The sequence below is a fragment of the Leucoraja erinacea genome, chromosome 33, assembly GCF_028641065.1.
Source record: "Leucoraja erinacea ecotype New England chromosome 33, Leri_hhj_1, whole genome shotgun sequence".
In the NCBI taxonomy this organism is placed as follows: domain Eukaryota; kingdom Metazoa; phylum Chordata; class Chondrichthyes; order Rajiformes; family Rajidae; genus Leucoraja; species Leucoraja erinaceus.
The window spans coordinates 1928109-1949507 of NC_073409.1; the positions used below are offsets into that span (position 1 = coordinate 1928109).

At 44.2% G+C, this 21399-nt stretch overlaps 1 protein-coding gene across 3 annotated transcripts in view; it reads left to right on the forward strand.

Annotated features, from left to right (window-relative positions):
- The window catches only part of sema4ba (sema domain, immunoglobulin domain (Ig), transmembrane domain (TM) and short cytoplasmic domain, (semaphorin) 4Ba), a 164360-nt gene that overhangs the window by 128410 nt on the left and 14551 nt on the right, over positions 1-21399 (forward strand). For all 3 annotated transcript variants that reach the window (XM_055661027.1, XM_055661028.1, XM_055661029.1), the window contains 6 exons: positions 10223-10383; positions 13526-13588; positions 13673-13771; positions 14110-14221; positions 15815-15931; positions 16866-17008. In XM_055661027.1, the coding sequence (XP_055517002.1) occupies positions 10223-10383; positions 13526-13588; positions 13673-13771; positions 14110-14221; positions 15815-15931; positions 16866-17008 (695 nt within the window). The remainder of the gene's footprint in view (positions 1-10222; positions 10384-13525; positions 13589-13672; positions 13772-14109; positions 14222-15814; positions 15932-16865; positions 17009-21399) is intronic.

Consider the following 21399-nt stretch of genomic DNA (forward strand, 5'->3'; position numbering starts at 1 on the left):
TTGTATTGTATTGTATATCTTTATTGTCATTTCCTGAGTATTCGCATACCCAGAGGAAACAAAAAAACGTTGCTCAACCAGTGTCCATTCAGTGTACATGAAAAAATAAATAGAAATAAAAATAAAAAATACATGTCATGAACAAATTTAACACTCTACTAAACATTCAACAGCCGTTCCGACCGGCAGCGGCACAACAGTGGCTCTGCTGCAGTGTGGGGGTTTGTGCGCGATATTTGGCAGGGGGCAAAGTCCATTTAACAGTCTTATAGCCTGTGGGAAGAAGCTGAGGAGCATCCTGCTGGTTTTGCAGCTAATGCTCCTGTACCTCTTCCCAGATGGGACAAGTCATCGTCCCCTTGCCCCCCCCCCTCCTCCCTCCCTCACGGAGGTCCCACCACGCCGTTTCCACCTCCTTTGTTCCTTCTATAAATTGTGCAGGATATAATTAGTGAACGAGTGATTGTTGGTCAGCATGAAGGGCCTGTTCCCACGCTGTATCTCCAAACTAAACCAAATTGCGATTGCTTCTTAAATCCCCTCAAACGTTTAGTTGTGCCAAGTTACATGAAGCAGCTGAAGAAGACAATGTTACAGGGAAGATAGAGATGGTCAGTAATTACGATGTCTACATCCTGTGAATGAATAAACAAAATTGACAGCAATGAAATGAATGGATATTATGCCACTCAAATAAAGATATGGGTCAGGGATCACTCCTGTTTCAACATAGCTCAGGCTGAACTCTAGCTCAGCAACATTTTAAGTTATTAGTTGTTTCCTGCACCAGATATCAAAATGATGGGATGTACATTAAAGATTAAAGAACCATTTATCAAGTGGCCACAGTGTAAACACCAAGGCATAGTGGTGGTGCAACGGTAGAGTTGCTGCCTCACAGCGCTAGAGACCAAGGTTCAATCCTGACCACGGGTTTGTACGTTCTCCCCGTGACCTGCGTGGGTTTTCTCTGGGTGCTCCGGTTTCCTCCCGCACTCCAAAGACGTGCAGGTTTTAGGTTAATTTACTTCAGTAAAAATTGTAAATTGTCCCTAGTGTGAAGTGTACGGTGTGATGGCTGGTCGGCACGGACACGGTGGGCCGAAGTGCCTGCTTCCACGCTGCATCTGTCAGGTCCTGGTGAAGTAAAGCCTGTAGACTGACAATTCAATTAAATAGTTTTATCTACGCAGTCAAACCTCTGAACATTGAATGTAGTGAGAAAGAAAATGCTGGAGCAACTCAGTGGGACAGGCAACATCTCTGGAGAGAAGGAATGGGTGACGTTTCGGGTCGAGACCCTTCTTCAAACTAGTCTGAAGAAGGTACCCGACCCGTAACGTCACCCATTCCTTCTCTCCAAACATACTTCCTGAACCGCTGAGTTACTCCAGCATTTTGTGCCTATCTTCGGTTTAAACCAGCATCTGCAGTTCCTTCCCACACATAGGGTGAAACCATTCATCTCATCCTCCAGTTAAGCAATTGGCGTCTAACGATTTGTGCAACCCTCCCCTCCCTTTCAGTGCATGCATGAGAATCAATCTTTACGTAAACTGAACGGATGCTGGATGTGGACGGTAGATCAATGAAAGAGGCAGATCAATATTGTCTTGAAGTGGTATTGGCAATTCATGAGCCATTTTACCGATAATCACAGATTTAATGGTTGTGTAAACACTTAGTAGAGAGCTTAACTTCATGCATATTGATGGCAACATGGAGAGAGATTCTTCATCATGTGCCAATCTTCCAAAGGATTAATGATTGCTAAAACTGTCACAAAAAAAATTACTTGAGAAAGAGCAGTAATTCTTCCCAAGATTCACACTCACGTGAAAACGCTTCAGTATAAAGTCAGTGAAGATAAGTTTGCTGAGAGATTTCCCAATACCTCGATGATCTTTAAGGCTCTTGACCCTGTTTAATGTTGTTCATTGATTTCTGCCACACAATTTATAGATCACTTGACATTTATTTTTCCAAATCATTCTGTCGGAGGCAACAAATTAAGTTGTTGCGGGGTGACGCCTGTATGGTCGTGAGTAGTCGCCCAAAGAGTCGTACCTTTTTCTAGTCGCCGCTGGATTTTCAACATTTTGACATTTTTCGGCGACCTGCTGCGACTATGACGGGTGCCGGCAAGTTGCCGAAAAAATCGCGTAAGTGGGACAGGCCCTTTCCAGTTTAAAGTGTGGCAAGGTGATTGAATGGTGTGACGTGCATCACTGAATCCCTTGTCACCATACTGTGACTTTGTTTCAGAATGCAGTAGGTTGCACTCTTTAATACAAAGATCAGTGGATCTTTGATAGGAAAGGATATCAAGGGGTATGTAACCCCAGACACCTGTACTAATCAAGAATCTACCTTAAATATATCCCACGTTGGCCTCCAAAGACAGTCAGTTGCAATAAATTCCACAGATTCACCACCCTCTGACTACAGAGATTCCTCCTGATATCCATCCTAAATGTATGTCCCTTAGTTTAGGTGGAGAAGTTTTGTGGTGCAGCGGTAGAGTTGCTGCCTCACAGCGCCAGAGACCCGGGTTCGATCCTGACTACGGGTGCTGCTTGTATGTTCTCCCCGTGACCCGTGTGGGTTTTCCCCAGGTGCTCCGGTTTCCTGCCACACTCCAAATAGGTTCAGGTTTACAATTGGCGTTGTAAAATTGTAAATTGTCCCTAGTGTGTGTAGAATAATGTTAGTGTTTTTTGTTTTTTTTTCCAAAAATATATTCAATTATTTAAAAAAATATATTACACTACAATAAAACAAACCAGATCCCACCACCATAATACAATACAATAATGTTAGTGTTGGGGGTCGGCACGGACTCGGTGGGCCGAAGGGCCTGTTTCTACATTGTATGTCTAAACTAAACAGTTTTTCTATACTTTCCCTGTATTGTTTCCCTTGGTTTAGGGCGGTGGAGTCCTTTTAATAATTGGTACCTGATTAATGATTATTGCATGTAGACAGACATCCGTTGCATCCACCTAGACATGGAAGTCCCATGTTTACTGTATAGTTTCACTGCTCTGCCTTTCAAGACCAGCCTGAATATTAAAAGGAACTTTTATCTGACAGCGGTTTGGGATGGTTGTGCAAGAAATACTCCAGGCGTTGCTGTTTGAATGATGCCTAATAGTTTATGATGTGGCTGTCACCCTCCTCACAGCCCGGCCACTGACAGGGAGCTGTAGAGTTCATTAGAAGACCTCATCACTCCACTCCTTCAGCTGCTGCTGCTTCTGACTAGCTGAGAGAGACGGCACCCAAGGGTAACATAGAAAAATAGATGAAGGAGTAGGCCATTCAGCCTTTCAATATGATCATGGTTGATCATTTAAAATTTGAGGCTGAAGAAGGGTCTCGACCCGAAACGTCACCTATTCCTTCACTCCATAGACGCTGCCTCACCCGCTAAGTTTCTCCAGCATTTTTGTCTACCATCTAAAATTAGTACCCCGTTCCTGCTTTTTTCCCCCATATTCCTTGAGCTTTAAGAGCTAAATCTAATGGGCCTGTCCCACTTAGGCGAATCTTTAGGCATCTGCCAGGGACTAATTTTAATGGAATTCACCTACGACACTTGGCGACAACCTCTGACAGCATCGATGTCAACCAGTGTTGACCAGTGAAGTGTTTGGGTCTGGTCACCTTTATTTTTGATGTTTTGATGAGATATGAGTGGATGTGGAGAAGATGTTTCCACTAATTACAGGATGTTTTCATTAGTCTATATTTTAATCAGAACATACATACTCTCGTTTATGTTCTCAACCTGCTCATCTGCTAGTCTGAAGAAGGGTCTCGACCCGAAACATCACCCATTCCTTCTCTCCAGAGATGCTCTCTGTCCCGCTGAGTTACTCCAGCATTTTGTGTCTGTCTTCGATTTAAACCAGCATCTGCAGTTCCTTCCGACACACGGAGTTTGTACATCCTCCCTTTGGTCTTCACCACTCTCTAAAGACGTGCAGGTTTGTAGGTCAATTGCCTTTGGTATAAATTTTAAATTGTCCCTAGTGTGTAGGATGGTGCTAGTGTCTGGGAGTTACTGGCCAAGAGTCAAGAGTGTTTTATTTATTATCGTATGTCCCAGATAGAAGAAATGAAATTCTTACTTGCCACACTTACTTGGTCGGCATGGACCTGGTGGGCCGAGTGGCCTGTTCCGTGCTGTATCTCCAACGTCTAAACTGGCCTCTGGTACTTCCCCTGCATCTGCATTGCATTGCAGAGCATTGGTAGAGGGGGAAGACATAAAATGCTGGTGAAACTCAGCGGGTGCGGCAGCATCTATGGAGCGAAGGAAATGGGCAACGTTTCGGGCCGAGTTTCTCCAGTATTTTTGTCCACCTTCGATTTTCCAGCATCTGCAGTTCCTTCTTAAACATCGGTAGAGGTAGTGAAGGTTTACCACTGCCTCTGCTGAGCTCCCAGCTGACTCAGTGTCTCAGACTGGAGTGACTCAGCCTCTCAGACCCTCCTGGTCAAGTCACCCACACACCACCGCTATTTGTCAGCGATGACTCGTATCAAAGAAGATTTTGCCTGCATCTGGACATGTTGGGGCTGGAGTGACATTGGGTAATGTTGATGCTGAGGACTGTACCTGGTAATAACCACATCAGTGACTGGAGAGAACAAAGAACTTACCCTTGTTCCAGCTCGTATCTGATTTAAACCTGAGACCGTTTCCATTCAGTGCAGAGCGATTAGAGAATCTGTTATTGTGAAGCCGGCCTTCCTTTCAAAGAGACTCGAAATTCACTTGCTCAGCAGATGATTACGAGTTGTGGAGTAGCGACACAGATGAAGCAGATTATATGTGGCAGTGTTGGAATTGTGTAATGAACAGGTTGCAGTACTTTAGATATGATTGCAAAATCCATCTTGCTCTTTTGCGAATCCTGCTTTGTTTACCAGATCAGTTCTAATGGGAATAAACGTGTTCACAGGCTCACTGTGTGTCAGAAGGTAGACAAAAATGCTGGAGAAACTCAGCGGGTGAGGCAGCATCTATGGAGCGAAGGAATAGGTGACGTTTCGGTTCGAGACCCTTCTTCAGACGGCAACTAAACTAGTCGGAGATGGGGGAGAGATGGAGGGAGAGGGAAAGCAAGAGTTACTTGAAGTTAGAGAAATCATTATTCAATATTCAAGCAAGAATTTCATTGTCCTATCTGGGACACATGACAATAAACTCTCTTGACTTGACTTCATACCACAATGGAATTCATTGCCACAGACGGCTGTGGAGGCCAAGTTAATGAATATTTTTATGGTGGAGATTGACAGATTCTTGATCAGTACGGGGTGTCATGGGTTATGGGGAGAAGGCAGGAGAATGGGGTTGAGAGGGGAAGATATATCAGCCATGATTGAATGGCAGAGTAGACTTGATGGTCCAAATGGCCTCATTCTGCTCTTAAAGCATGTGGTCTTATGAACTTCACTGCACAGTGGCTGCCGATATACGCCAAGCAGCTGAAGGATTAGGGTCTCGACCTGAAACGTCACCCATTCCTTCTTGTCCAGAGATGCTGCCTGTCCTGTTGAGTTACTCCAGCATTTTGTGCCTACCTAAAGGGTTAACCCAGACGGGATGGAGAGAGTCTGTAATAATGGCATGTGGTAATTGGCTGCTTTTCCCAACAACATACTGCAGAAGTGAAGTATAGAGAGTGGTTCCACATGAGGGGTTGTGATGCAGAGTGATAGCCTGTAGCTCTGCTGGATGCATAGAAGGACAGTGGTGGATGAGTCTGGCAATGAAATGTTTCAGAGTGCTCCCCTGAGGTGGTGCATTACGGTGGCATTTAGGGTCCATTGGAAATACTGATGGACCAATACTTTGTGTGAGTTTTATATTTGGTAACTTTCATTCACTTCACCCAACAAACATCAGACCCCTGAACACTAACTGAACTGTGAACCGTGAACTGCCTTTGGTTGCTCTCAGTACGTTGGGCTTTCTTTGCACTAATATTGGGGTTATTTCCTTATTGATTTTTGTTTAATATATGTAGGAAGGAACTGAAGGTGCTGGCTTTCACCGAAAATGGACACAAAAACCTGGAGTAACTCAGCAGGTTAGGCAGCATCTGTGGAGAAAAGGAATAGGTGATGTTTTGGGTCGAGACAAAGGGGTCGGAAGAATGGTCTCACAATTTGTGAGACCAATTTACAATGGGTATAATTACTATGGGAATGGAGGACTGAAGACAGCCACAAAAAAACTGGAGCAACTCAGCGGGACAGGCAGCATCTGTGGAGAGAAGAAATGGGTGACGTTTTGGGTCAAGACCATTCTTCAGACTAAGAGTCGGGGGAGAGGGGACCAAGAGATATATATATATATTCCCCACATTTTTCTCTGAGTTATGCTTCTTCCCTGGAGTGTAAGTTCAGCATTTGATAAATCTTTCTCTTGTCATTTGGAATGCATTCCAGATGTCAACAGCAGCTGGCTTCCCCTTGTTGACTTGCACGGGAAGCAGCACTTTTCTGCAATAGGATTGCTACACGATTCAAGTACGGAGAACACTCTGGAAGGAAGTGCCTGATTTTTTAATTGTTTCTCTGAAACATTCTGCTTAATGTCACTCGGCATTAGTGTTGCAACTTCTGTCAACAGAAAAATGTGACTGGTTAACGATCCAAACATGATAAAATCCTGGCCGTCACAGTATGAGGTCACATCTTCAACACACGTTTAGTTTAGTTTTAGAGATACAGCGCGAAAACAGGCCCTTCGGCCCACCGAGTCCATGCTGAACAGCGATCACCCCGTACACTAACACTATCCTACACACACTAGGGCCAATTTACAATTTTAACCAAATACAATTAGCCTACAAACCTGTACGTCTTTAGAGTGTGGGAGGAAACCAGAGCACCCGGAGAAAACCCACACAGGTCACGGGGAGAACGTACAAACTCTGCACAGATAGCACCCGTAGTCAGGATCGTAATGCCCCTGTCCCACTTAGGAAACCTGAACGGAAACCTCTGGAGACTTTGCGCCCCACCCAAGGTTTCCGTGCGGTTTCCGTGAGGTTCCCGGAAGTTTTTGTCAGTCTCCCTACCGGCTTCCACTACCTGCAACCTCCGGCAACCACCTGCAACCTCCGGGAACCGCACGGAAACCTTGGGTGGGGCGCAAAGTCTCCAGAGGTTTCCTTTCAGGTTTCCTAAGTGGGACAGGGGCATAAGGCAGCAACTCTACCACTGCACCACCGTGCCTTAATTGGCAATATAAATAGATAGACTCGTTGAGGTAACTATATTTGTTTATAGATATACAAGCACTGTATGAGCGCAACACCACAAAATCTATCAGGCCTACTAGGACAGGCCTGGATAGAGTGAATGTGGAGAGGGTGTTTCTTCCAGTGGGAGAGTCTAGGACCAGAGGACACAGCCTCAGAATAAAAGGACGTACCTTTAGAATGGAAATAAGAGTCAGAGGGTGGTGAATCTGTGGAATTAATTGACACAGCCAATTAATGGAGGACATTCACTGGGTTTGGGGTAAGTTGTGGTTGACAGATTTTTGATTAGTAAGGCTGTCAAAGATTATGAGGAGAAGGCAGGAGAATGGGGTTGAGAGGGAAAAATATATCTGCCATGATTGAATGGCGGAGCAGACTCAATGGGCTGAATGGCCTAATTCTGCTCCTATGACTTGAACTTGTTGGGCATTTCTGTTGATGACCACATGATCATTGTTGAGATGATGGGAAGGTGTTCATTGTTGCTGTTTCTGGAGTGGTCACCTGTTCAAATATGTTGGAAGGAACTGCAGATGCTGGTTTAAACGAAAGATAGAGGCAAAATGTTGGAGTAACTCAGCAGGACAGGCAGCATCTCTGGAGTGAGGGAATGGGCGACATTTTGGATCGAGACCCCTCCTCAGACTGGTAAGGGATAAGGAAAACGAGAGATGCTGTTACTCCAATTGGCATTTAGCCTCACTCCGACTCTGACATTACAAATATGGGAGGGTTGGTCGATCCAAGAGGGTTTTACACCAGTTTAAGAAGGAACTGCAGATGCTGGAAAATCGAAGGTAGACAAAAATGCTGGAGAAACTCAGCGGGTGCAGCAGCATCTATGGAGCGAAGGAAATAGGCAACGTTTCGGGCCGAAACCCTGAAGGAAATAGGTAACGTTGCCTATTTCCTTCGCTCCATGGGTGCTGCTGCACCCGCTGAGTTTCTCCAGTATTTTTGTCTACCTAGAGTTTTACACCAAATGCTGGATGACTCGACTATACAAATAGCTGGAACCTTTACATGCCAGGCAGTGTCTGCAGAGGATGAGACAGATTAAATATCGGATCTCTATGCGCTTCCGACTAGTTGCAAGAAGCTGGTGATTGCCCACAGCTGGTCCACGATGACGTGGAATCATTCCGTCCATGGGCCACTGCGCTTACAACACCACACACCCACATTGTTGGCAAATGCCAAAGTGTACGTTCAAGGAAGGTCAATTTGAGATTCTGATCTGTAAACACAGCAGTAGCTCCATGCCACAAACCACAAGTGGTATGCACTTAGGCTGAAGCTGAAGCCCTTATTTTTGTTAGAGAGAATGTCAATGGATCATTCAACATCTCAGCAGACAACTCCACATCACTAGAGCAGGAAGAAGCAATACAAGACTGCAAGTACTGGAAATTTTATTTTAGTTTGGTTTAGAGATACAGCGCGGAAACAGGCCCTTTGACCCACTGAGTCCGTGCCGACCAGCGATTCCTGCACACTGACATTAACCTACACGCTAGAGAAAATTTACAATAATTCCAAGGCTAATAACCTACAAACCTGTACATGTTTGGAGCGTGGGAGAAAACTGAAGCAGCAGAAAAACCCACGCGGTCACGGGGAGAACATACAAACTCTGTACAGACAGCACCAGTGGTCAGGATTGAACCTGAGTCTTTGGCGCTGTAAGGCAGGACATCTACTGCTACGCCACCGTGCAAGCCATTTTTGAAATATATGGGGTATATGTTGTGGATTGTGCACTTAGAATTCCTAAGGTCAGCTTCCATCTCAATGTTCTTCAGTGTTGTAAGGCTGCAACACTAACACTGTGCCACCGTTCCACACTAAAGGGCCTGTCCCACTTAACACAATTTTTTTCGGCAACTTGCCGGCACCCGTTATAGTCGCAGCAAGTTGCCGAAAATATTCAACATGTTGAAAGTCAAGTGGCAACCAGAAAAAGGTCCGACTCTCTGGGCGACTACTCACGACCGCACAGGCGTCACCCCATGGGAGCTTGCGTAGAACGCAGAGTGCTGGAGTAACTCAGTGGGAGTAACTCAGCGGGTCAGCATCTGTGGAGAACATGGATAGGTGACGTTTCACAGAGTGCTGGAGTAACTGGAGTAACTCAGCGGGTGCAGCAGCATCTATGGAGCTAAGGAAATAGGTAACGTTTCGGGCCGAAACCCAGAAGGGTTTCGGCCCGAAACATTGCCTATTTCCAGAAGGGTTTCGGCCCGAAACGTTGCCTATTTCCTTAGCTCCATAGATGCTGCTGCACCATAACTCAGCGGGTCAGGCAGCATCTGTGGAGAACATGGATAGGTGACGTTTCACAGAGTGCTGGAGTAACTAAGCGGGCCAGGCAGCATCTGTGGAGAACATGGATAGGTGATGTTTCACAGAGTGCTGGAGTAACTCAGTGGGTCAGGCAGCATCTGTGGAGAACATGGATAGGTGACGTTTCACAGAGTGCTGGAGTAACTCAGCGGGTCAGGCAGCATCTCTAGAGAACATGGATGGGTGAATTTAAAGGTCGGGACCCTTCTGCGGACTGGCATTTGAACAAATGTAGAGGCAAGGAACTGAAGATGCTGGTTTACAAAAAATGACCCAAAGTGCTGGAGTAACTCAGCGGGTCAGACATCCCTGGAGAACATGAGCACGTGACTGCTTCAGTCTGAAGAAGGGTCCCGAACTGAAACATCACCGATCCATGTTCTCCAGAGATGCTGGCTGACCTGCTGAGTTACTCCAGCACTTTGTGCCTCTCTTAGGTTTAAACCAGCATCTGCAGTTCCTTCCTGCACATGTCCATTCCAACCATCCCTTTTACACGGATTGTACGGTTTAAAATTCCCTCCTCATTCTCATTCACTTCCCCACACATTCTACCTCAGCTGGCTCTAACCCGTGATTGTGTTCTTTTACAGATGACACAAACAGAGTGGTCAAACTGTTCTACAGAGACGGCGTACACAACTACACCAAGCTGTTGTTGAGTGCTGATGGAGGAGCCCTCTATGTCGGGGCAAGAGACGCCGTCTTCTCTCTGGATGTTTTAGATATTGCTCCCAACCAATTCAAGAATGAGGTACATTCACATTTATCTGAAAGTATTTATTTGAACTATCTACAACAGTGGTTCCCAACGTGGGGCGTACGCCCCACAGGGGGGCAATTTGATTTTTAAGGGGGGCAATTTGATTTTTAAGGGGGGCAATTGAGCGCAACTGAGGAGGTCTGGGTCCAAATTTTCGTTTTTTTTTTTTTTTACAATTTTTTAGTAATTTCTTGCTCAGAACTTTAACTGTCTTTTGTTTATTTCATTTTTCTTTTTCATGGATGCCATGTTCTTTTGAAGCTTGTTTAAACCAAGGTATTGGCGTTTTAAGCTTCTTCAGCTGAAACAGAGTTCACTTTTTAAATGATAAGAATTATATATCACCACATGGGGGGGCATCAGGATTTTAGAGGTGATTAGGTGGGGCATGGCCAAAAAAAGGTTGGGAACCACTGATCTACAAATTGGACTTAATCTTGCACTTAATGTTATCCCCTTCCTCCTGTATCTGTTCACTGTGGGCGGCTTGATTGGAGTAATTTATAGTCTTTGGCTGAACAGCATGCAAACCTCGGTACACAGGATAATAATACCTAATTGTTTAAGAAGAAACTGCAGATGCTGGAAAATCGAAGGTAGACAAAAATGCTGGAGAAACTCAGCGGGTGCAGCAGCATCTATGGAGCGAAGGAAATAGGCAACGTTTCGTCCCAAAACGTTGCCTATTTCCTTCGCTCCATAGATGCTGCTGCACCCGCTGAGTTTCTCCAGCATTTTTGTCTACCTATAATAATAACTAAGCTAAACTAAACTTCTCTGCACAAAATGAACCTTCCTTACTCTGCCCTATCAATGCCAATTAATCCAATTGACAGAGACTTTAAGATTTTGCCTTCCACCACAGTGAGGAGGTGTTTGGTGAACTCACTGTGGTGGATGTTAAATTTGTGTTGATTGTGTGTTTTTGTCATTTTTTTAATTATATGTATGACTGCAGGGAAACAAAATTTCGTTCAGACCGAAAGGTCTGAATGACAATAAACGAATCTAATCTAATCTAATCTTCTTCTTCTCAATTGTGAGGGATATTTTAACTCTGTGGATCAGGCAGCATCTCTGGAGTCTGAAGAAAGATCCTGATCCGAAACACCACCTTTCCATTTTCTCCAGAGATGCTACCTGATCCACAGAGTTACTCCAGCACTTTGTGTCTATCTAGCTTTTCACTGTACCTCAGTGCAAGTGACAATAAAAACATTGGCGGATGACAAATATGTAACCCTTTTTCCTTTGCTTGTTGTAGTATATATGGGGGGGGGGGGGGGGGGGGGGGGGGGGGGGGTGTAATTAGAACTAGTTTCTTCAAGGGTCTAGTTTAGATCAGTGATACAGCGCGGAAACAGGCCCTTCGGCCCATCAAGTCAGCACCGCCCAGCGGTCCCCATACATTAATACTATCCTACACACACTAGGGACAATTTACAGAACCCAATTAACCTACAAACCTGTGCGTCGTTGGAGTGAGGGAGGAAACCGGAGAAATCCCACGCAGGTCACGGGGAGAACGTACAAACTCTGTACAGACAGCACCCATAGTCAGGATGGAACACGGGTCTCTGGCGCTGTGGGGCAGCAACTCTACCGCTGCGCCTCCGTGCTGCATCTTGGACCTTTGACTCCAGACTCCAATCCATTGGGAGTTGGGATTTCGCTGTTGAATTGCAGTTCAAATGGAAGCTGCTGTCAGCTGCCAGACCTGCACGTCCAGACCCAGCGTCTCAGGGTCTCATTACTATTCAGTCACAACGCTTCATCAAACTACCCCCCACCTTTCCACCTCATTAGCTGCCTTGTGGCGGGGAGAGTGACTGGTGAGATTTCTGCGTCTGACACTCGTACACACACACGCGGGGCCCACAAGCACCTCTGTATCCCAAAGGAGGTGAATCCTAATCCTTTGTGTGTCCCGATTGGAAGATTATGCTCCACTGCCCCAGCCCAGAGCTGACAGAGCAGACAGAGCAATTGCTTCTGAAGTTAACTGTGTGTCTGTCTGGCTGAAGTCAATCAGTGAAGTGTGACCAGTTAATAATCCTAAATTATAATCCACATTTCACAGAGACACTTTGCTGGAAACATGTGCAAATCCCTTGGATGATTCTTCTCACTGTCTAAATTCTACCCCACATTATTTCTTCTGCAGCCACAGCTGACTTCTTCATATCTTCAAATCATTACATTCTAGTATTTTTTTTAACTGTAAAGAACCTGAGATGTCTGGAGAATGTTGTATGACGTTAGTCAGTACCTCCACCAATGTAAAGCATGTTGGTCAACGAGAGTTGTGCTCTAGAAATAAAAGTGACTTGACTTGAATGTGATCATGTTGTGGTGAATATGTGGAAGTCGTTGCCACAGACGGCTGTGGAGGCCACAAGTCAATTAATATATTTAAGGCAGAGATTAGTATGGGTGTCAGGGGTTATGGGCAGAAGGCAGGAGAATGGGGTTAGAAGGGAGAGATAGATCAGCCATGATTGAATTGCATAGTAGACTTGATGGGCCGAATGGCCTAATTCTGCTCCTATCACTTATAACTTTATGAACTTATATTAGGTTCACCAGACAGTGTCTGATGAAGGACCCTGACCCAAAACGTCACCTATTCCATTGTTCCAGAGATGCTGCCTGACCCGTTGAGTTACTCCAGCTTTTTTGGTGTAAACCAGCATCTGCAGTTCCTTCCCACACGCTGTGATTCCCTGTTCCTGACTGTTTCCATTTCAGTTTCAGTTTAGTTTATTGTCACGTGTACCGAGGTACAGTGAAGAGTTTTTGTTGCTAACCAGTCAGCGGAAAGACAATACATGATTACAATCGAGCCATTCGCAGTGTACAGATACATGATAAGGGGGTCACGTTTAATGCAAGGTAAAGCCAGTAAAGTCCATTCAAAGATAGCCATTAAGTAAAATAGTAGTTCAGGACTGCTTTCTGGTTGTGATTGGATGGTTCAGTTGCCTGCTAACTGTAGTCTGAACAGCAGAATAATGGTGGTGAAGCTGCAGAGGCCAAGGTTTATAAATTTACAGCAAATGTTCCATAGCGTCTGTGAAATCTCGTCTATGATGTTGTTGAGAGATGGTTGACCACATTATCCTTCTCTCTGCAGGTGGTTTGGGAAGCTCCAGAGCAGAAGAGGAAGGAATGTCACTTTAAAGGGAAGAGTCTATCGGTGAGCATTCTTGCTGCAGAAATAAATTGTTCAACAATGTCTCAGTCTATCAGTCAAATAAACTTGATATTTGTCTCTTTGCAGAGCGACTGCTTCAATTACATGAAGATCCTGCTGCAGCTGAACCGGACTCATGTCTATGTTTGTGGGACGTATGCCTTCAGCCCCACCTGTGCTTACATTGTAAGTGTTCACTCTGATACCTTTAGATATTCAAAGGCAAAATATTATGTGGTTCTGCGGTAGAGTTGCTGCCCTACAGCGCCAGAGACCCGGGTTCGATCCTGACCTCGGATGCTGTCTGTACAGAGTTTGTACGTCCTCCCTGGAGCTCCGGTTTCCCAGGAGCTCCAGTTTCCTCCCGCACTCCGGGTTTGTAGGTCAATTGGCTCTCTGTAAAATCTCCCCTAACTTCGATAACAGAACTAGTGTATGTGTGATTGTTGGTCGGCCTGTACTAGATGGGCTGAAGGGCCTGTTTCCATGCTGTATCTCAAAACTAAACTATCCTCTCCCTGTAGCAAATTGCAGACTTCTCTCTTGTGAAAAGTTCCCATGGTAATCTTCTAACGGAGGATGGGAAAGGCCGATGTCCTTTTGACTCCACATATAAGTCAACTGCAATTATGGTTGGTGAGTAGCAGTGGGTTTTAAGTTGTCGTTGTTCATGATAACTTGTTATAATTGCCTGCAATGTGCATGAGATTTGGAAACCACAGCAATGGGCATTTTATCCCCAGTGAAGAATTCTGCTGTTCAAATGTTGAAACATCAGACAGGCCGTTCTGCTCCCATAGCTCCCTGTTAAACTTTATTACACTCAAGTAGGAGCAGTTTGGGGGTGGGGGTGAAACTAAGAAAGGCTGAAATTATTCATCGTGGTCAAAATAACAATAAAATAACATCAGTTTGAGGAAGGGTCTGACCCGAAATGTTGCCTACTCCTTTTCTCCAAAGATGCTGCCTCACCTGCTGAGTTTCACCAGCATTTTTTGTCTACTTTCGATTTTTCCAGCATCTACAGTTCCTTCTTAAATAAAATAATTGATAAAAGCATCGATGTGTGTCACACTGCTCATCATGTAGAATATCACGAAACATGGGATAATCTCCTGCTAATTGTAGGCGACACATGGTAGAGTTGCTGCCTTACAGCGCCAGAGACCCGGGTTTGATCCCGACTACAGGTGCTGTCTGTACGGAGTTTGCATGTTCTCCCCGTGACCTGCGTGGGTTTTCTCCGAGATCTCCGGTTTCCTCCCACACTCCAAAGACGTGCAGGTTTGTAGGTTAATTGGCTTGGTATAATTGTAATTGTAAATTGTCCCCAGTGTGTGTAGGATAGGGTTAGTATAGGGGGTGATAGTTGGTCGGTGCGGACTCGGTGGGCTAAAGGGCCTGTTTCTGCACTGTATATCCTAACTAAACTAAACTAATTAACGGAGATTCGATGCAGTGTAGGTAGACCATCATGTTACCATTGCCTGTGTCCATCTATTACCTGTCACACCATGTTCTGCCTCTCCCCTCTTCTACATTGCTTCTCCAACGCCCCCCATCCACCCTACAATAAGTCAGGAGAAGAGTCCCAACTTGAAATGTCACCTATCCATGTTCTCCAGGGATGTTGCCTGACCCACTGAGTTAAGGGCCTGTCCCACTTGGCCGTCAGATGGCGCACGAAGATTTTGTACATCACAAAATCTTGCTACGCAGCGTGCAGCCGCGCGTCACTGCCTATGTCATCGCGCACCATACGCACATCACGTTCATGTCACGTTGCGCGCGTCGTGCATCGTGACGCGTAAATGATGTCACGTAATTTACGCGCAAATGACGGCCACGTGGGGTAGACCCTTTACTCCAGCACTTTGCGTCCTTTTGTGTAAACCAGCATCCGCAGTTCCTTGTTTCAATGTTTTACACATTGGAAGAGTAAAGGGCCTGTCCCACTTACGCGATTTTTTCGGCAACTTGCCGGCACCCGTCTTAGTTGCAGCAGGTCACCAAAAATGTTCAACATGTTGAAGATCTAGCGGTGACCAGAAAAAGGCGCGACTCTTTGGGCGACTACTCACCACCATACAGGTGACATGTCGCGGGGTGACGTTGCATATGTAGGTCAGGCCCTTAACATGAGATATTCAGGAATGGCAAGATTATTAATTAAATATTAAAGAATGCAAATGACGATTTTTTGGTATTAATTTGTCTTTATTTTTCCAGAGGAGGAATTATATGCAGGAACTGTCAGCAACTTTCAAGGCAATGAACCAATTATTTCCAGAAGTCTGGGGAATAAACCACCGTTAAAGACAGAGAATTCTCTCAATTGGCTTCAGGGTAAGTTCCATGCAACAAATGTCTCGTCCCGAAAGGTCACGCATTCCTTGAAGGGTCTCCCACCTTTGAGGAAGGATGGAAGGATAAGTGTAAACAGTGGTCTGTAGTTGTGGCCGCCCAGTCTCACAGTCCACTAGACTCGCGTTTACAGATGGAAATATGGGGCAGTGGTCCTGCTGACCACACCAGCAAATACTTTCTCTTAGATTATATTATTACTCCAAGAACATATCAATCATCTTTACATCTCTGCTTGCCCTGGATCACCAAGCCAAGCTCGGATGTGCAGAGATCTATAATGTTGGTGGAGTTGAGAACCACATGAGTTGCTGTCTCAGAGACCCGGGTTCGGACCTGACTACGGGTGCTGTCTGTACGGAGTTTGTACGTTTCCCCCCCCCCCTGGGTATTCTTCATGTGCTCCAGTTTCCTCCCACATTCCAAAGACATGAAGGTTTGCAGGTTAATTGGCCACTGTGAATTGTAAATTGTCCCTAGTGTGTGTAGGACAGTGTTAGTGTGCAGAGACCACTGGTCGTCGCAGACCTAGTGGGCCAAAGGGGTCTGTTTCCACGCTGTATCTCTAAATTAAACTAACCTAAAGCCCTGGTTTAATACAGACACATTAGACATGACCCTTTTAGGATGCAGAAGATAATACGTTGCTGAACTCCACAGAATGCAATATAAACCTTGCACTTCTACACAGCGAGTGTTCGATGGTTAAACAAACCGTTAACGCTCACCTCAATTAACTTCATGATGGACTTTATGCTTCAGTTAACAAATGTTAAACGTCAAAGTGAACTGTGAAAATATTGTAATTTTAATTAAATGCCAACATTGTTTGCTTTTTGCAGTTTGTTTGCAGTTCCGTGCTTAATTCACGAACTGAATGGTTTTTCTAACAGCTAATTTTATTCCCGACTTACAGATCCATCATTCGTGGGTTCGGAGTTTATCCAGGAGAATCCCGGCACAGATGATGGGAAGATTTATTTCTTCTTCAGTGAAACTGGCAAAGAATTTGATTTTTTTGAGAATACGATCGTTTCACGGATAGCCCGAATTTGTGACGTAAGTCCAGTCAGAAGAGAGGGGTCTTTCTTGGTTTGGGGAGAGGAGGAGAATGGGGTTGAGAGGGAAAGATAGATCAGGCATGATTGAATGGCGGAGTAGACTTGATGGGCCGAATGGCCAATTTCTGCTCTTATGAACTTATCTGGATCTGACAATGTGGTGCAGCAGACATCACAGGGCATGGACTAACTATCAAGGGTTTAAACTAATAATGAAAAGGATTTGAGCTCACATCCACTGTTGGAGTCTGAGAACTCGAGAACAATATATAAAATAAATTGTCAATAAAAATCAAAACGTCGTATAGCACAAAAATGCCCTCACTGTTCTCTCCCCTACAACTAATGAAAGTCCAGGCACCAAGCAGATACAATGGGAAGTAAAACCAGCTGAGATGTTAACTTAGAATCGTTCAAGTTTAGTTTAGAGATACAGCACAGAAACAGGCCCTTCGTCCCACCGACCAATGATCCCCGCACATTAACACTACCCTCCACACACTAGGGACAATTTATATTTACACCAAGCCAACTAACCTACAAACCTGTACGTCTTTGGAGTGTGGGAAGAAACTGAAGATCTTGGAGAAAACCCACGCAGGTCACGGAGAGAACGTATAAACCCTGTCTAGACAGCACCCGTAGTCAGGATTGAACCCGGGACCCAGGCAACTACCCTACCACTGTGCCACCGTGCCGCCCTTATATAATATAAAAGTTGATGACTTCTTCCTCCAATTAAAGCCTTAAGGATTGTGTATCACAAGGCAACCTTTGTACAATCTTCTTCCAATCCTGTTACACTTGTATCATCAAACAGTGAAAAGCCTGGATACAGTGGATGTGGAGAGACTAGTGGAAGAGTCTAGCACCAGAGGCCACCGCCTCAGAATAAAAGGTCGTTAGTTTAGTTTATTGTCACATGTACAGAGATACAGTGAAAGGCTTTGGGTCTGAAGAAGAGTTTCGGCCCGAAAAGTTACCTATTTCCTTCGCTCCATAGATGCTGCTGCACCCGCTGAATTTCTCCAGCATTTTTGTTTACCAGTGAAAAGCTTTGTTGAGTGCTAACCAGTCAGGAAGGAACCTGGGTCTCTGGTGCTGCAAGCGCTGTAAGGCAGCAACTCTACCACTGCCCAGCGTGTTTTATTTTAAATTCATCAGTACCTCATAAAAATCAAACAAAGAACTAATGATATCATTGGGAAATTGTTACTGCCAGACCAACAATAAAAAGACAGTAACTCTTCTACAAAAACAATTACCAGAGGAAGTCATTCAAGAAAATGTTCCATTATTAGGATAGGAATAGACTTGTTACAATTTAGCTGTTGCAACAATGAATTAGGTTTCCACAAATGAGGGAAAGGAAAGATTGAGCAGGTTGTTAAAGAGCAGGGAGAGAGAATCGAGAGTGGATTTGCCGTAGGAGGTGAGAAATGGTGCAGGAATATTGTGCTGAAAGGTCTACTTTCTGATGAAACTGTGTCTAATTACAAACAGTAGCAGATTGCACAGTGGGCTATTCAGGGCACTTATTTAAAATCTGCAAGAAGGTTTAATCGTCCGTGTAAACTGTGAAAAGGGCAGTGAGCATCGACGGTGATAGTCCAACAGTCCCTAATGAGGAAGATGGGGGGTCAGGACCTCTCGCTAGTGGTAGTGGACGGTTCAGTTGGCTGATAACTGCTGGGATCAGAATCTGGAGGTGTGCGTTTTCACACTTCTGTACCTCTAGCCCAACGGGAGAGGGGAGAAGAGGGAGTGGCCGGGGTGAGACTGGGCCTTGGTGATGCTGCTGGCCTTGCCGAGGCAGCGTGAGGTGTAGATGGAGTAAATGGGAGGGAGGTTGCTTTGTGTGATGGTCTGGGCTGCGTCCACAGCTCTCTGCAATTTCTTTGTTATACAGTAACGATGCCCTCTAGTGTTGGACATCTCCATCTGGAAACATCCACCATATACTTCAGATCAGTGTCAAAAAGGTGGTGGTACACGTCTTTAATAGCTGGATAGTGAAATAATGAGGTTTAATATAATGCCATTGGACGTTTTGAAGTTGTTGGTATGCTGTACATGTCACACGGCTTTGGATAGCAAAGAAGTTATCAATAGATTCTCTATTATTCTGTAATTGGAGATGAAGATTTGATCAAATTGATTTGGTTTATCAAGTTTTATCTTTCCAATCCCTGTGACCTAGTAATAGTCACGGTGAAATCGTTATTAAAGTCAGTGAATTGCACTGTCTCGTTTAATTATGTTGTTCACTTATTTCGCCCAGTCGGTAGTAAGAAGCGTAGCTTTATCTGTCATTCGGACTCTGTCAGTCCCATTAGTCGCTGTTCCATACCTCTAAAGGCTTTGTCATTTTTCAGCGGCATTATTGAACGAGATAATAGCGGTCTTCCAAATTTCACCCTTAAGTATGCTGAGCTATTAAACATTGATGTGATAATCAGAGGCAGCTCGTCACATGACAAAGTACCACTGCTTAAGCAGCCACCATTGATTTCTCCTGAGCTGTGCTAACATTTACTGCACCTTCTGGTTGTAATGAAAATAAATGGGAAGTGGAGGGGGGTGGTGGAGATAGTGATGGATTGTTTAAGGGGGAACAGTGGTTCTGAAGCACACAAAATGGACAAAGGCATAGAAACGTTCAGAAATCATAAAGTGGAGATGACAATTAAACCAGCAGCCAAAATGAATGATTAAATACTGCAGCAGAAGATGACAAAAATGTGCAGATCATTCCTGGCTATTGATGGCTATTTTAGCATCATCTGCTGAAGCTGTTCGAGGCCAATTTAATTCATACATTTTATTCTTAAGCTTCAGTAACAGTTTTACAATGTTAAAAAATCCTAAACATTTTGAAATTTGAAAATCTGACAGCACACCATCTAATTATTTTAATACATTTTGCTTTTGAAACTTCAGTGATATTTTTGTGACATTCAAGATTCTAAACGTTTTGAAATTTCAAAATCTTGACAGCACACCATCTAATCTAATTAATACATTTTATTTTTAAACTTCAGTAATATTTTTGCAACTTTAAAAATGTGAAACATTTTGAAATTTGAAAAATCTGACACTGGCTCTAAACCAATTAATACATTTAATTTTATTACTTAATTAATATGTTTGCAACATTAGAAATTCGAATTGTTTTGAAATGTGAAAACCTGACACTGTAGCCCCTAATCTAATTAATACATTTTATATATAAAACATGATTCATATTTTTGCAACATTAAAAAGCATTGCATTGGAGTGTAAGGAAGATGAGAATTTACAGACCAAGTAAACAATTTTATACAATTAACTTTTGACCGTCCAACTGATTGGATCTCCCAGAGACTACAATGCTGTCACAAGTATTGGATTCAATTTCAATTTCAATTTATTGTCATTATCTCATAAGAGACTCATATTGTCGTTATCTCATAAGCGCAAAATACACTAGGTTGCAAAAAATGTAGTGAAAATGGTTGGAAGAGACAAAACGCTGGAGTAACTCAGCGGGAGAGGTAGCACCTCTGGAGAGAAGGAATGGGTGACGTTTCGGGTCAAGACCCTTCTTACCGACACCCCTAGTGAAAATGATTATTGGGAGGAGCTGCCTTCTTAATTTAGAATAAAATCACTTTGATAAGAAAAGAGGATGTAGATGATTTTGTGCATAAGAAATGGATACGTTTGTAAAACTTTAATACTTTTTATAGAATCTTGTACTAGATTTGTAGCAAGTTAAGGAAGTGATTTGAACAATATTTCAAAATATTAAGGCATTCTGATACAGTGAAAAGAAAGTATTCCCACTGCAAGATATCTGCGGATATTGTGTTTCTAAATCTTTATGTAGTTATATTAAAAAAAACACAAAGTGCTGGAGTAACTCAGCAGGATAGGCAGCATCTCTGGAGAACATGGATAGGCTACGTTTCTGATCGGGACCCTTCTTCAGACTCTGTCAGGTCACTCCAGCACTTTATGTCTTTTCTTTATAAGCCAGCATCTGCTTGTTCCTTGTGCCTACTTTATGTAGAAATAAAGAACTGCAGATGCCGGTTTATTCCGAACGTGGACATAAAATGCTGGAGTAACCCAGTGGGCCAGGCAGCATCTCCAGAGAAAAAGGATGGGTGATGTTTTGGATCGGGAACCCTGTACAGACTGAAAGTATGAGGTGGGGGGGTGGGTGGGGGATGGGAGGTGGGGGGAGGGTGGGGGATGGGAGCTGAGGGGGAGGTGAAGAGCTGGAGGCGAGAAAAGACCAGGACCAATCTGAGCCCGCTGAGCTATTCCAGCATTTTGTGTCTACTTTGGTTCAGTTCAGTGTAGTTTATTGTCACGTGCACCGAGATTCAGTGAAAAGCTTTTGTT